At 40.9% G+C, this 14,256-nt stretch overlaps 1 protein-coding gene across 1 annotated transcript in view; it reads right to left on the reverse strand.

Annotated features, from left to right (window-relative positions):
* Positions 1–14,256, reverse strand: part of PLXNC1 (plexin C1) — a 174,063-nt gene that overhangs the window by 83,971 nt on the left and 75,836 nt on the right. The window contains exons 5-6 of the mRNA XM_066368633.1: positions 11,816–11,930; positions 3,242–3,389 (exon numbers count right to left, since the gene is read on the reverse strand). Of these exons, the coding sequence (XP_066224730.1) occupies positions 3,242–3,389; positions 11,816–11,930 (263 nt within the window). The remainder of the gene's footprint in view (positions 1–3,241; positions 3,390–11,815; positions 11,931–14,256) is intronic.

A 14,256-nucleotide genomic window follows, 5' to 3' on the forward strand; every position in this document is an offset into this window, starting at 1 on the left:
GTTGGAGATCTGTGGTTTGAAATGTTCCCCACCCACATCATGGCTATCTCCAGCCAGGTCTGGGTGCTTTTCACATCCTGTTGTAACCAAGGACCGGTGCTTCTCTGTGATGTTTTCACTGTCACCTGTTTTGGTATTAATATCTTCTTCCTTTCATAAATTGATGGGGATGGTAGCTGATATATTTTAAATGAAAGTCTTGACTTGGCAGAATAAGAAGCTGGCTGGCCTAATTCTGTTGGCTCCTCTGATTTTCTTACTGAATTTTTCATAGTGTGTGGTTTCAAAGGGCTGAAGACTCAGACTTGACATTGCTTCTCTAGAGCAACAAGATTCATTCTGAAGGCCAGGAGGCCCCGTAAAATTCTGCTCACACCAAGTAGGTCTGTGTAAAATGATAATCCTCCACTCCAAGACAGGCTGTTTGGAGGGCTGGCCTGACCTTTCAGCAAGAACATTTGAACAGACACTTGCTAAGTGTTAGTAGAACAAACACATAGACATTCAGCACTGAGGAGGACCCATGAAAATACATGCCAATGGAATCTACAAGTATCCAGTGATGAAGACCAGCAAACATTGTGCTTTTCTGAGTATCAACTGTGCACCAAACACTCATGAAAAATGTCATAGGGAAATAAATATATATGATCTCTGCTCTCAAAGCATTTAGTTATTCCGGCAGAGATAAAATAGCTTAGCAGCCCTGGCTGATTGGCTCAGTGGTAGAGCATCAGCCCGGTGTGTGGAAGTCCTGGGTTCAATTCCTAGCCAGGGCACACAGGAGAAGAGCCCATCTGCTTCTCCATTCTTTCCCCTCTCCTTTCTCTCTGTCTCTCTCTTCCCCTCCCACAGCCGAGGCTCCATTGGAGCAAAGTTGACCTGGGCACTGAGGATGGCTCCATGGCCTCTGCCTCAGGTGCTAGAATGGCTCCAGTTGCAATGGAGCAAGGGCCCCAGATGGGCAGAGCATCGTCCCCTCATGGGCTTGCCAGGTGGATCCCTGTTGGGCACATGAGGGTATCTGTCTCTGCCTCCCCGCTTCTCTTCAGAAAAATACCAAAAAATAAATAAAAATAGCTTAGGTGAAAAATCCCAATAATGATCAGAGCCAAGGAAACACCCTGTGAGTGGTCTGAGGTCCGCATAGCACCTGGGGTGCCTGTCGGAGAACCAAGGGGTTCTAGGATGAGCAGGACAGTGAGAGTGGAATCCAGCAAAGCTGTGATTCCCCTGCCCCCTTGCAATGTTTCAAAGCAGAAGGGCAACAGGATTTGGTGAAAGGGCTGAGGTTGCTCTAGGTCACGGACTATGGTTTGGCAATGGTCACTGGGTGGCTGAGTGCAAGAGGCGGGAAATGAGTTTTCCTGCTCAGATTATGCAAGGCATTCAAAAAAGAGCAGGCAAAGGGTTAGGTGCAATTGATGAAGGCTGTAAAAGCAACCAACTTGTTTCATAAGGTAATCTCAAAATCTTCAGAAGCATATTTTATAAGTGAGAAAGATCTGCATTTTAATGACCAAAATTAACTAGAAGCACAGCACAAAGGCTGTATCATATGGACAAAGAGAAGTGGAAAAGTGAAATAATTTTTCAAGCAATGCAGATGCAAACAGCCACCATGGGCCTGATAGCTGAGAGGCATATTTTAAGCCTGGCTCTCTGGGCTGGTGCATTCAATTCCCTTCTGAGGGATTTAGGATTAATTCGGTAACACTAGCTCTCACCACAAAACTGAGTTCCACTGTGATCTTCACCCATTCTAGGAAGACTGCACCATGAATCTGCCTCTACTTCCAGTCTCTCTCACCCAAAGGGACTCAGGAATTCTCAGTCTGTCTATTGTAACTCCGAACCATCCCTGGAATCCATCCACTTCTCTCCATCCCCATCTTCCTCAGTCTCAGCTCGCACTGCCTGCCTCACCTGGACCACTGGAACAGCCTTCCTTCTATCTGATTTTTCAGAACTCAGTCTTTCCTTCCTATAGCCCATTCTCCACCAATGGCCATTCATCCATTCATGTAACAAAAATCTATTGGTTGTAAATGGCTACTTTGTGCCAGACACTTTGTGTCTTCTTTGGTATCCATTTTCTTTATCACTTTGCTTTCCACCTGTCCTTACCCTGTTTGCCTTAGCTATACGAAACTTCTTTGGCTCCTCAAACAAAACTTTTTCTCTCCTGCCCCACATACTAGTGGATTTCTGCTTGTGATACTCTCCTGCCTCTTCTTGTCTGGCTCAACTCTACTCATCCTCCAGGAAGCTTTCCATACCCCTCTGCCATCCCCCAAGACCAGTTAGGTATCTATTTTATGTGCTTCCCATGGTATGCTCTAGCCCAGGGGTCAGGAACTTATGGCTCATGAGCCAGATGTGGCTCTTTTGATGGCTGCATCTGGCTGGCAGACAAATCTTTAATAAAAAATAATAATAATGTTAAAGATATAAAACATTCTCTTGTATTACAATCCATTCATTTTCTACCGCTCATGTTCATGGTTGCTGGTGGCTGGAGCCAATCACAGCTGTCCTCTGGGACAACACCAAATTTTTATTGGATAATGCCTAACGTACACAGGTCGTTGTCTGGCACTCACAGAATTACATTTTAAAATATGTGGCATTCATGGCTCTCTCAGCCAAAAAGGTTCCTGACCCCTGCTCTAGCCCCTGTATTTACACATTACATTGTAACAAGCTGTGTACTTGTCTCTACATCAGTAGGCTATAAACACCAGGACCAAGGACCAGCTTAGTCTTTTTTGATTACTGTATCCCTAGCACCTAGCAAAGCACCTGGAAGTAGTGGTTCTTTAACAAATACTTCTTATATGAATGAATGAATGCAAGGAACTTAAGATGATAGAACACTGGCCACTCTATTTTCTCTTCTCACCATGGACATTTCAACTCTTCAGATGTTAAAATCTCATAACTATTAGGGTAGGGTCAGCCCAATGATCTCTGGCTTTACTCCACTCGCCTATCCAACTTACCATCCTCTGTCATTCTCAGCCACATCTGATAGTGTGACCCTGCGGTCATCGGAGAGGTAGAGAAGAGGTGAGCAGGACCAAGGGGAAGAGCAGGAAGCAGGAGGTAAGGAGAGACTGAGTCTCTAACGTGGGATTACGTAGGTTTTCTTTCCTTTAACTTCCTTCACACACAGTCTGAACTTGGGAGGTTCACTTGCCTTCTTCACTTTCTAACAGAAAGCAGCAAAGAGTCCACTTACCTCTGTAGGATGATGTGGTCAGGATGCTGCAGGTGCAGGTCTCGTTCGGTGGACCTTCCCCTCTGCAGAGCTCTCTGCCAGTGTCCACATTCCTCACCACGCACTCAGACTTTCTTGGAGAGATGCTTCCCACTAAAGTCACTGTGGTCTGTTTGGGGAAGAAGATGGCTCAGGAAGCAAATCATTGTTTTTGTATCATTTCCATCCATTCTAGAGCCTTAAGCGAACTCACCCTTAGACCTGCCATTGAAGAATTTACATCTCTGATGTAAAGAAAGATGCTTGATTGGCTATTTGCTCTGCTCTTTTGTGAATCACATATTCAGTTCTCAGACTGGTGTTCTTCGTCTGTGTATTTTTCTAATCAATTTTTAGGAGCTCCCTGTATAGTAGAGATTAGTCCTTATCTGCCATATTACTGACAAATATTTTTTCCTAATCTGTTTTTCTTGCAACTTTTATGTATCCTATCTTTTACCCTACACAATATGTTTTTATATAATCAAATACAGGGTTTCTTGCCTTGGTTATAAAGTTCTTCCCAAACCCTTGCTTATAGGCAAACATAAAACTGTTCCACCACCTTTATTATTTTATTTTTAAAAACTTAACTTAGACCCATCTGAAATTTACTTTTATACAGTGTGTGAGATAAGGACCCAAGTTCTTTTTTTTTTTTTTTTTTTTGTATTTTTCTGTAGTTAAAAGCAGATAGGCAGTCAGACAGACTCCTGCATGTGCCTGACTGGGATCCACCCGGCATGCCCACCAGGGGGTGATGCTTTTGCCCATCTGGGGTGTTACTCCTTTGCAATGGGAGCCATTCTAACGCCTGAGGCGGAGGCCATGAGCCATCCTCAGCACCCGGGCCAACTTTGCTCCAATGGAGCCTTGGCTGCAGAAGGGGAAGAGAGAGACAGAGAGGGAGTAGAGGGGGAAGGGTAAAGAAGCAGATGGGTGCTTCTCCTGTGTGCTCTAACCAGGGATTGAACCCAGGACTTCCACATGCTGGGCCGATGCTCTACCACTGAGCCAACTGGCCAGGGCTCCAACTTCTTTTTTTTTAATCCAGCTAGTTAATCAGCTATGTCACAACCATTTACAAAACAGAACAAAAAAGCTTCTGTGCTCACTGCACTGAAATATCATTTTTGTCACATATTAAATTGCCATATATCTAGAATCTATTTCTGAACTCTGCTCTGTTCCACTTACCTATTGCTAGACTTCTATTCTAATGTCAACAAATTTTTACTACTGTGACTGTAAATATATTTACTACGTGATAAATATATTTACTATCTGATAAGTATATTGACTATCCTTTTTCATAATTTTCTTAGCCATTTCTTAGACATTATTTTTTCATACAAATTTCAACATCATTTTGTCAAAAGGGAGAAAGGAGACTGAATCTAACTGAAATTGTATGAAATATATACACTGATTTAAAGAGAACTGATATCTTTATAGTATTAAGTATTCCTGTCTAAACACTTGATTTTTTTTCACTTGTTTTCCTTTGGCCCGGGTTCACTTAAGAGGGTGCACCTTGATTTTCCACATGTCAGCTCTGTACTTCTTATTGCCAGCTGCTAGTATTAGTTTATAGTTAAAGGAAGTGGTCTGTGAAATTTACATTTAAAATTGCTTAAGGTTTTGTTTGTGATCAAATATATGATCAAATTTGGAGATGGTGGCTGTTTGGGGTGTGTATACACAAGGGGCACAAACAAAAATCTTGAAGTTTCCTCTAAAGCAACTTTTTGCCCAATGAATTAACTAAAGGGACAAGACAGCCAGTTCTCCTGTTGAAAAGGAAAATTAAAGCAATGAATATGCCAATGGTGGGCCCTCTTGTGCCAGATGCCTGAGGGGTCTGGTGGGAAGGGGGCTAAGCATTAGGAAGCTGGGAGCAGAGAGCCTGGTAACCCTGTCACTAGGATGAAGAGCGATAGTCCCAGACAAGAGGACAGGCATCCATCTTCTGTTATGCTTCTGACCTCTGCCCAGACTGTCTGCAAGGCCACCTAAGAGTCTGCAGTCTTGTGTCTCTAATGAGCTTGCTAAGTCTATTCTAGGCCGCAGTCAACCCCACCATTCCATTTGCAGAGTTCTGTTTCTGGGCCACAGAATCATGCTGGTAGAAAGCAAGTTCTTACAGTCTAACCTGGAAGAACCCAAGTCCAACCATCTCTAGGGACTTGAGGCTAGTAACATATCCCAGACCGATCCCACTAGTTCATCTTCAACAAAGCTGAACTCAGATCCATCCTCCTTCTTCAATCTAGCGTGTATAGCTGCACCACACCTCTGAGCACATGGTCCTGTCACATGTTACCCTGTACACATATATTTCTTAAATGTATTTCAGCATCCAAACACTATAACAAAAATATCAGAAAGTTTTTTGGGGTTTTTTTTGGTATTTTTCTGAAGCTGGAAACGGGGAGAGACAGTCAGACAGACTCCCGCATGCGCCCGACCGGGATCCACCTGGCACGCCCACCAGGGGCGACGCTCTGCCCACCAGGGGGCGATACTCTGCCCCTCTGGGGCGTCGCTCTGCCGCGACCAGAGCCACTCTAGCGCCTGGGGCAGAGGCCAAGGAGCCATCCCCAGCGCCCGGGCCATCTTTGCTCCAATGGAGCCTTGGCTGTGGGAGGGGAAGAGAGAGACAGAGAGGAAGGGGGGGGGGGTGTGGAGAAGCAAATGGGCGCTTCTCCTATGTGCCCTGGCCGGGAATCGAACCCGGGTCCCCCGCACGCCAGGCCGACCCTCTACCGCTGAGCCAACCGGCCAGGGCTCAGAAAGTTTTTTTAAATCCTATTTTTACCAGCTGTTTTAAATTTCCTACATTTCCTTCTAGTTCTCACATACATAGTTTTACACGACTGTAATTACTGATTTATTCCACAAACATTTATCAAGCTCTTAAGATGTGGTAAGAGCTGAACAAAGTACGGAATACTTTAGTGAGCCAAACAGCTGTAGTCCCCGCCCTCAAAGAGCTTATTGTCTAGCAGAAGCAGAAAAAAGTCCACTAGACTAAAACAAATTTAGTTTGAGAGCCACACAGTATTAAGAGACCATTAAGAAATGACAGAAGCCCAGGCTGTGATGGTACAGTAGAAAAGGAAAAACAGGACAGACCGAAAACGTCCTTCAGAGGCGGCAGAGCGCAGGACTGGAAACAGAGCATGTGGCTATGAAGGACTGGGTGAGCACACGGATGAAAAGAGGTACCGTGGACCGAGATGGGGCACAGTGAGGGAGGCCAGCTTTGATTGGAAACTTAAGATTCCAAATTTGGATGTGTTTAGTTCAAGCTATTTGTGTGATCATCAAGAGGATGTGGGCCTGGAGCTTGGAGGCACAAGCTGGGGTGGAGATAAGGGAGACATGAACATACAGGTGATCCAGAAAGCTATGAGAGTGGATAAGACCGTCTGTGGATAAAGTAGACTCAGAGGAGAGAAAGAGCCAAAACTGGGCCTGAAACAACTCCAATATTTTGAGTCTGGGAGAGAAGGAGCCAGCAAGGGAGGCTGAGGCGTGGCCGAAGAAAAAGAGCATGCAGAGGGTGTGCAGCGGAAGAGAGGGTTTCCAGAATCCCGCCAGCCGGCCAAGTGAGATGAGGACTTCTACCACCTGCTGGAAGGGATACATGGAGCTCACCAGGGTCCTCAGCAAGGACAGTTTCCAGGCAACAGAAGGGCAAAGGCCAGTTTGGGGTGATCTGACACTAGGAGACAGCAAGGGCCGTGGAAGAAGTGGTTGGCCAGGGAGTTGAAGGTGTTTTTGTGTGATGTTGGGTTCCGGGTGAGTATGGTAAAAAAGCTGAAGTATTGGCTTAATAAACCCAAAATGGGACTCCTTAGCAGGTGAATAGGTCTTTCTTGAACTACAGTGGACAAAGAGAAACTGAAAACATAAAGGATAAGATAAAGATAGAAAGTTTAAGTGTCAATTAGCTGATGATGTGTCTGGTGGTCAACAAACATTCTACCAGGTCAACCAACGTCCGTATTTTACTTAACCATTCTCCTTATTGCCAAACAGTTCCGTTATCTCCAAGTTTCTAACTCTATAAATGCTACGCAATAGCATCTGTATGCATCTGGGTTTTCTTCTTTCAAGTTACTTCTTCAGAATTCTAAGCCTGGAATTGCTACTTCCAACAGAATGAATATATTTATGACTTTGAAACATACTGCCAAATGGCTTTCCAAAAAGATTGTGCTAATTGGCATTGCCAACACTAGGTGTTAGCATATCATATTATCACTTTAATTTGTATTTATTTGATAATTGGTAATGTTGAATGTATTGGCACAATGTCCAACTCTCTAAACCTCTTCTTGTGAGAATATGCTTTGCCCACTTGCTTTTTGGTGTTTTGATGTTTTTCTTTTTAATTTCTCCTAGCTTTAATATCTTGCAATTAATATTTTGCCTGTTGTAAATGTTTCCCTAAAGTGTGTGCTTTAGTTGTTCCTTATTTTTTTGTTGGACAGATATTTTTTTAAGTCAAGTATATGATTATTTTTCTTTTGTTATTGCATACTGTATTGCTGCCAAGCTAAGAAAATTATACTTCTGAATTACCTGATGCTCAATTCTATTTTCTGTTAGTTTTTGTCAGCTTTTCATATGGATTTCTTAATTAGCCTAAATTTCATTTTTATATTTAATGTAAAATGTGAATTAAATTATGGTTCCATATTGTAAGTCAGTTATTTCAGTACCTTTTATAAAATAATTATTTTCTTTCCTCTTACTTTTATGACATTTAATCTTTAATATTTTCACATCTACTTCTCAGCTTTTTACTCTACTTCATAGAATAGAGTAAAAAGCATATACCTATTTTTAAACCAGAATCATCAGCTGAATTATTGTTCTAGACATATTTATAATCATATGGACATAGTCTTGCTTAAATAATTTTATTTTTTAAATAGATTTTGGATATTCTCAACCAGTTCATATTATTCCAGATAAATTTTATATTAATTTTAAGATAAATGCTATTCAAATTTTCACTGGGATTACATGAAATCTAGAAAATAGATTGAAGAAGGGTGAAATTTTTATGGTATCTTCCCCCCAAGAAACATGGTATGTGGCTGGATGTATTCAAGATGTTTTTCATATCTTCCAAGAAAATATCCTGTGTGTTTTTGCTTTAATTTTTATTTATACTTATGCTTTTAATTGATAAGGTTTCTATAATATGAATTATAAATAGTCTCAGTAGGCCACTGCCCCACATTCTAATTATTATTTAAAAAATCATTTAAGACAAGCTGTTGCAAAGTCAAAGTTACTATCTTTGGTAGCTGTCTTTGATATGTATCTCCTAGTAAAAATGATTTTAAATACAGGGTATATACCTAGCTCTTTAAGATTATACATGAGTATTTCTATTGTTTTAATGAATGGGCAATTTTATTAATAAACATTAATAATTAGTTTTAGCTTACATGTAAGGTTATTGATATTTAAGTGCTTGCTGAACACTTAGCACTTTGTTTTACTTTTATTAATTTAAATAGTTGTAAGAGCTATTTTGTTTATATTTTGCAGATATACAACCACTTAAGAGGGGCAAATAATGATATTTTGTCTAATGGAATAAAATATTATTTCTTTTTCTTTTAATATATATATTTTTCCTTTTCCAAGTGAGAGGAGGGAAGATAGACAGACTCCTGCATGGGCCCGGACTGGGATCCACCCAGCAACTCCTGTCTGAGGCCGATGCTCTGCTCATCTAGGACCATGCTCTCAACTGAGCTATTCTTAGCACCCGAGGCAGAGGCTCCACAGAGCCATCCTTAGTGCCTGGGCTGATGCACTTGAACCAATTGAGCCATGGCTGTGGAAGAAGAGAGAGAGAGAACGAGAAGGGGGAGGGGTGGAGAAGCAGATGGTCACTTCTCCTGTGTGCCCTGACCGGAAATTGAACCCAGTATATCCACATGCCGGCCCGATGCTCTACCACTGAGACAACAGGCCAGGGCCAAAATATTATTTCTATTACTTGTTTCTTGTATTACTAAACTGGACAGAACAATGTTGACTGAATCAATGATGGTAAAATTTTATGTTTTCATTTGTAAAAGAATGTTTTTAGTAACTTTCCTTTAGGAACCAGGTTGTTTGTGGGAAATACTTAATTCCCACATCTGTTTTGTTTTTATCAGTATAAGCCATTTTCCCTGAATGCTAAAAGTTCCTTATAGGTATACACAAACGTATAATTTTACATAATGCAATAACAGGGTATACCATACATCCTTTTTGTGTGTGTCTGTGCATGCAAGGAATTCATTTTTCTTTTTTTTTCACTTGTCTGTCTTCCTTCCCACCACATCAGTATTCCTTCAGGGGAGCCCATGTTTACAACTCAGTAATAATTCTTCTATATTTTTCTCAAATAACCATAAAGAGACATATACTCATAAATTTATATCGGGACTTTTAAAATTAATACAAGATCATGCTATACCTACTTTTCTGCATCCTGCTGTTTTTTTTACTCAACAAAACCTCATAGATATCCCTTCAGGACAACTGGAATTGCTCTCATTTTTTTCTCTTTAATGTCTATTTCTTAATGAGGATGAGTATATAATCTTCTAATTGTTTTGTGTAAAGAGACGAGGCTTTTTGGGAACAGAGTCTCTGCATTATATGGAGGGTTTCCTATATCTAGAAATTTCTAGAATGTTGCAAGGTACATGATGTGCAGTTTGCAAACCCTTTATGAATGGAGCTGGCTGGTAAACTTGAGGAAAACCACAGACTGCCATCTCTGTAGGTCAGAATCAGGTATTATTTAAATAAACAAAAATCTGAGACTTTCAGGCAAGTTGTAAATGATCATAGGACAGAAATATTTTTGACATATTATGACCAAGAGATGGAGTCAAATGTTTTACCAACATGGTTAAAATAATCAGTCCAAAGTTGGATTCAAAGACTTGCTTTATTTGAACTACTACATCCTTATCGCCTTTATCTTGAGGGTGATGATGACTGCGGAGATTAAGGTAATGGTTGTGTGGGAAGACTCGAGGGACCAGGGTAAACCACAGTGGGACTCAGAGTGGCAGGAAAACACTAGTAGTGTTTAGGTGGTAAACATTTTTTTGTATGATACATACTAGATATGAATGGTGGTTAATTTATACTAGTGAATGCAAAGATAGGTAAGCAAATTGTATAAGCAAAACTTTATTTGTGTAATGAACAAGTCACTTTCCCTCACTATATTTAGCTAAATTATTATCCTTACAATTTTCAAAATGATAAAAGAAAAGAATTTGCAACATCTTAACCACTTATCAGAGTACTGGGTAGATTCAAGGATCCTAAGATTTTCTCTCCTTCTCCATTGGCACCAAAGAATTTTCAGACTGATGAGAGAAATACAAATTTGGTCATAGCTGTGCTTAGATGCCTAAGCACCTTTTTTCAGACTATCCACTGTTGACTCAGACCTGTCTGGCTGAAGGCTTGAAAAGTTTTTTTTTAATATATACACATCTCTCCCCCACCCCCAGGAAGACCATAGAAAGTGAAAACTACCCAATAATTTAAAATCCTTGAGTTCTGATCAGTTATGACTTAAAAACTTGATTCCTTTATTATTTATCCTTCATTAAACGCTCTGACTCTCCCTTTATTAAATGTTAAATCATCTTAAGTGGTATGGTGCTTGCTATTTGAAATGGCAAAGTGTAAGGGAAAAGAGAAAGTGGCCCATTTCCTTGTTAATGTGACATTCAAGTAAAACAGAGCAAGCTCAACAGGCAGGTCAACTGGCTGCTGATGGGGATTCTGTACAATTATTCATAATACAAGAGCCATAATTAGGGAGGAAACGTCTCCTACAGCTCCGCCGAGAGAGCAAGACAGGAACTCCATTTCCCATAGGACATGGTTGGTATGTGAGTCAGGAAATGCTTAATATACTCATTTCTTCCTTTCTCTCATCCAATGACAGGGCTGATTGGCAGTTTTGCCTTGGCAAGAGCCCACAGGCTTTCTTTGCGAGGGACCCCACTTGCAACATTCGCTGCCCACATTGATTTCTCTCCCCTCTCCCAATACGTCCATAACATAGTTGTCAGGAGAAGCCTGAACATGCAAGGAAAAGGAACCATAAAATAAAATAAAATTTTGCACTAAGCCACATTTAAGGTGTCTTATTGACCATGAGTCTGAATTTCATTCTTCTCTATTTTTAAAATCAATGTGTTTTTCTACTACATTAAAAGCTCATCTTTTCTTTGAATTCAACATTGAAGGCCATCTGCTGCTCCATAGATAACTGCTAACACTATGAGGGCAGGTCCACGATGTGTCCTGGTTGCTGCTACACGCCTGGCACCTTGTGCAGCATGTGGCATCTGGTAGGCACTCAATATTAGTTAACTAAACAAATGACTCTCCTAACTAAGTGTATTTGTTTACTAACTGACATTTCATACACAGAAGGAAGTTAACATCAGTTGTGTAAGACAAGACAATACAATATAGAGAAATTAAAATCTTTCCTCTTACCTTATCTTTACTTCTTTGAGATATGTAAATATGAGGGCACTGTTTAGCTCCTGATGCAATATCCAGCCAGTTTTCTGAGTTCTCTGAACGTACACAATCATCTTTAAAAGTGCACCTATTAAAACAAAAAATAGGGCAACAGAACAGCAACTCAACACATGCATTAGTTAAAACTTTCTCATACTGGCTTCAGTACAAAATACCAGGCCTTGCACAGTGGATTATTGATTTTGCGCAAGAATAGGAATGAAATGCTAAAACCATGAGAAGCAAAAGGAAAACAGAACGCTTTTTCCACCATGTCTCAGAGCAGAGAACAAATGCAAACAACATGTTGAACTTGGACTCGAGAGCCCTCTCACAAGATCACACCTCTACATACAGTGAAAGCGCGTACTCTTGTGGATTCTGAAATTAAAGAGCTCCCTTCTAAAAAAAAAAAACTAGCAAAGAACAGCCAAAGAAGGGGTTTATACATTGTATACATTTCAGGTTTGCAGTTCACTCCCAGAATACTGACCTATTGTGTAAATTTTTTGTAGTTAAAAAAAGAAAACCAGCTTTGCAGTATGATAATTAAATAAAAATATGTCAAGGGCAGAGCCTTCCCAAGAATTTGATAAGACATTCCATAATTATGTACTACATAACATTTATTTATACAGATACACCAATTAATATCAAAAGATATGGATGAGACACTTTCCAGGGCCACTTTCCCAAGTCAGCCAGCTCGGAGGTTGACCCAGATAAATCCAGCTGTGGTCAGCACCAACTACTTTGACAAACATGATCAGAAGCTAAGTGGTGAGATCATTTGGTAAGCTTGCTGTCTCGGTCACTCTAGGTCACGCTAACTTGGGAGCTCTTGCCTCGCCAGAAGGGCTGCGAAGCCGACAAGAAAAGCAAACACCAAGTGCCATGGTGTTGTCAAAGGGTGCTGGATTCCACACATCTCACTGAGTAATGTCAAGCGAAGAACAAAACATCTGTTAGCTATAACTTCTCGAGGCCTAGGGTTGAAATGAAGGGGTGAGAGAGCACCCGTGACACCTGAGTTTGAAAAGAAACTGAAAATTCATGAATCATGAGTTTGAAAAGCAACCAGATGATAACTACGTTCAGCTGCGGGGAGTCCCTGAGCGAGGCTGAACAGACGGAGATGGGGACCAAACAGTGTATCTGACATGCGCTGACATTTTATAAGCGGTTCTTTCTTCTTCTTCCTCTTTTCTCTCTCTTTCTCCTTCTGTCTGTCTCTCTCTCTGATTCTTCAGAATTTAGGCCCCATGGCTTTGTCTTTGAGCTCTGTGCTCATTTGAATGTGACAAAAATAGAACAGGAAGCCAGTGAGTTTCATTGAACATCATCCGCAAGCACAATATTCTCAGCATGTCACGGTGATCCTGTGGCATTTTGGGGAACCCTGCTTCCAGTGAGCACATCTGTGTCTGAACTCACTCTGCGTCAGTTCTTCCTCCCACATCACGACCGTGGGGATTTTCATCAGCAATTCTCCAAAGCCATAAATGTATCTGACCCTCATTGCTTCTGGGCCTTTTGGCTAAGATCAGGTGTAATTTATCTGCCCCTTGATAGCTAGCTCATCTGTCATGGACATTAAGTTCGAATTAAACTGCCTCTCAATGTCAGGGAGAGTTTGCAAAGAAGGAACAAGTACCACTGAACTGAAGAACAGAGAATGACAAGGCTGGTTTCTTATTTTGTAATTGAAAGAGATTGCAACTGTCAAAAACCACCCGCCTCTCCTGGGCACTCTGGTTTGTATAAAGCACTTCCTCTGCCCATAAGAAAGAAGGAAAAAAAAACAAAAAACCAAACAGCCAGTTCTACAGAGACTGGAGCACAAATATTTTTGTAGGCTCTTAATGCTGCCTGGGAGTCAAGGCCCAAGGCTGCCAAAAAAACAAGTGTAAAATATTTCATACAAATAGTGCTACAATTTGCCAATTTGTAGGCAGAAAACAGTAGTGCCACTGAGTTATCACTCCCTTTTCTGAACTCCTATAGCATTTCTTGTCAGAACCACACATTTTGGTATTTAATCATATGCTGCCTTGAATTACAACTTAACTGTTTCATATGTCTATGTCCTTTCTCCCCAAGTAAGCTCTAAGCTCCTCAAAGGAAGAGAGAAAGTCTTTAATATTTCTTCAGCAAATCCCTCTGTGTTTGGCAGCATGATATGCAAATACTAGGGTTTCAATAAATATGTTTGAATGAATGGATGAAATATGAAATCTGTACAGGTCCTTTCTGTCGGTGATTTTTCTTTCTAGAGATTCCCTGTGATCTATATCTGACTCCTACTTACAGTAGAGAGAGTGTTTTTAACCTAAGCTAAAAGTTCACATCTAGGGCTGGAGAGGGAATAAATTGGGAGTTGAGTTTTTAGTTTATTGTCTGTAAAATATGTGTGT

Source organism: Saccopteryx leptura, chromosome 2, assembly GCF_036850995.1.
Source record: "Saccopteryx leptura isolate mSacLep1 chromosome 2, mSacLep1_pri_phased_curated, whole genome shotgun sequence".
NCBI classification, from domain to species: domain Eukaryota; kingdom Metazoa; phylum Chordata; class Mammalia; order Chiroptera; family Emballonuridae; genus Saccopteryx; species Saccopteryx leptura.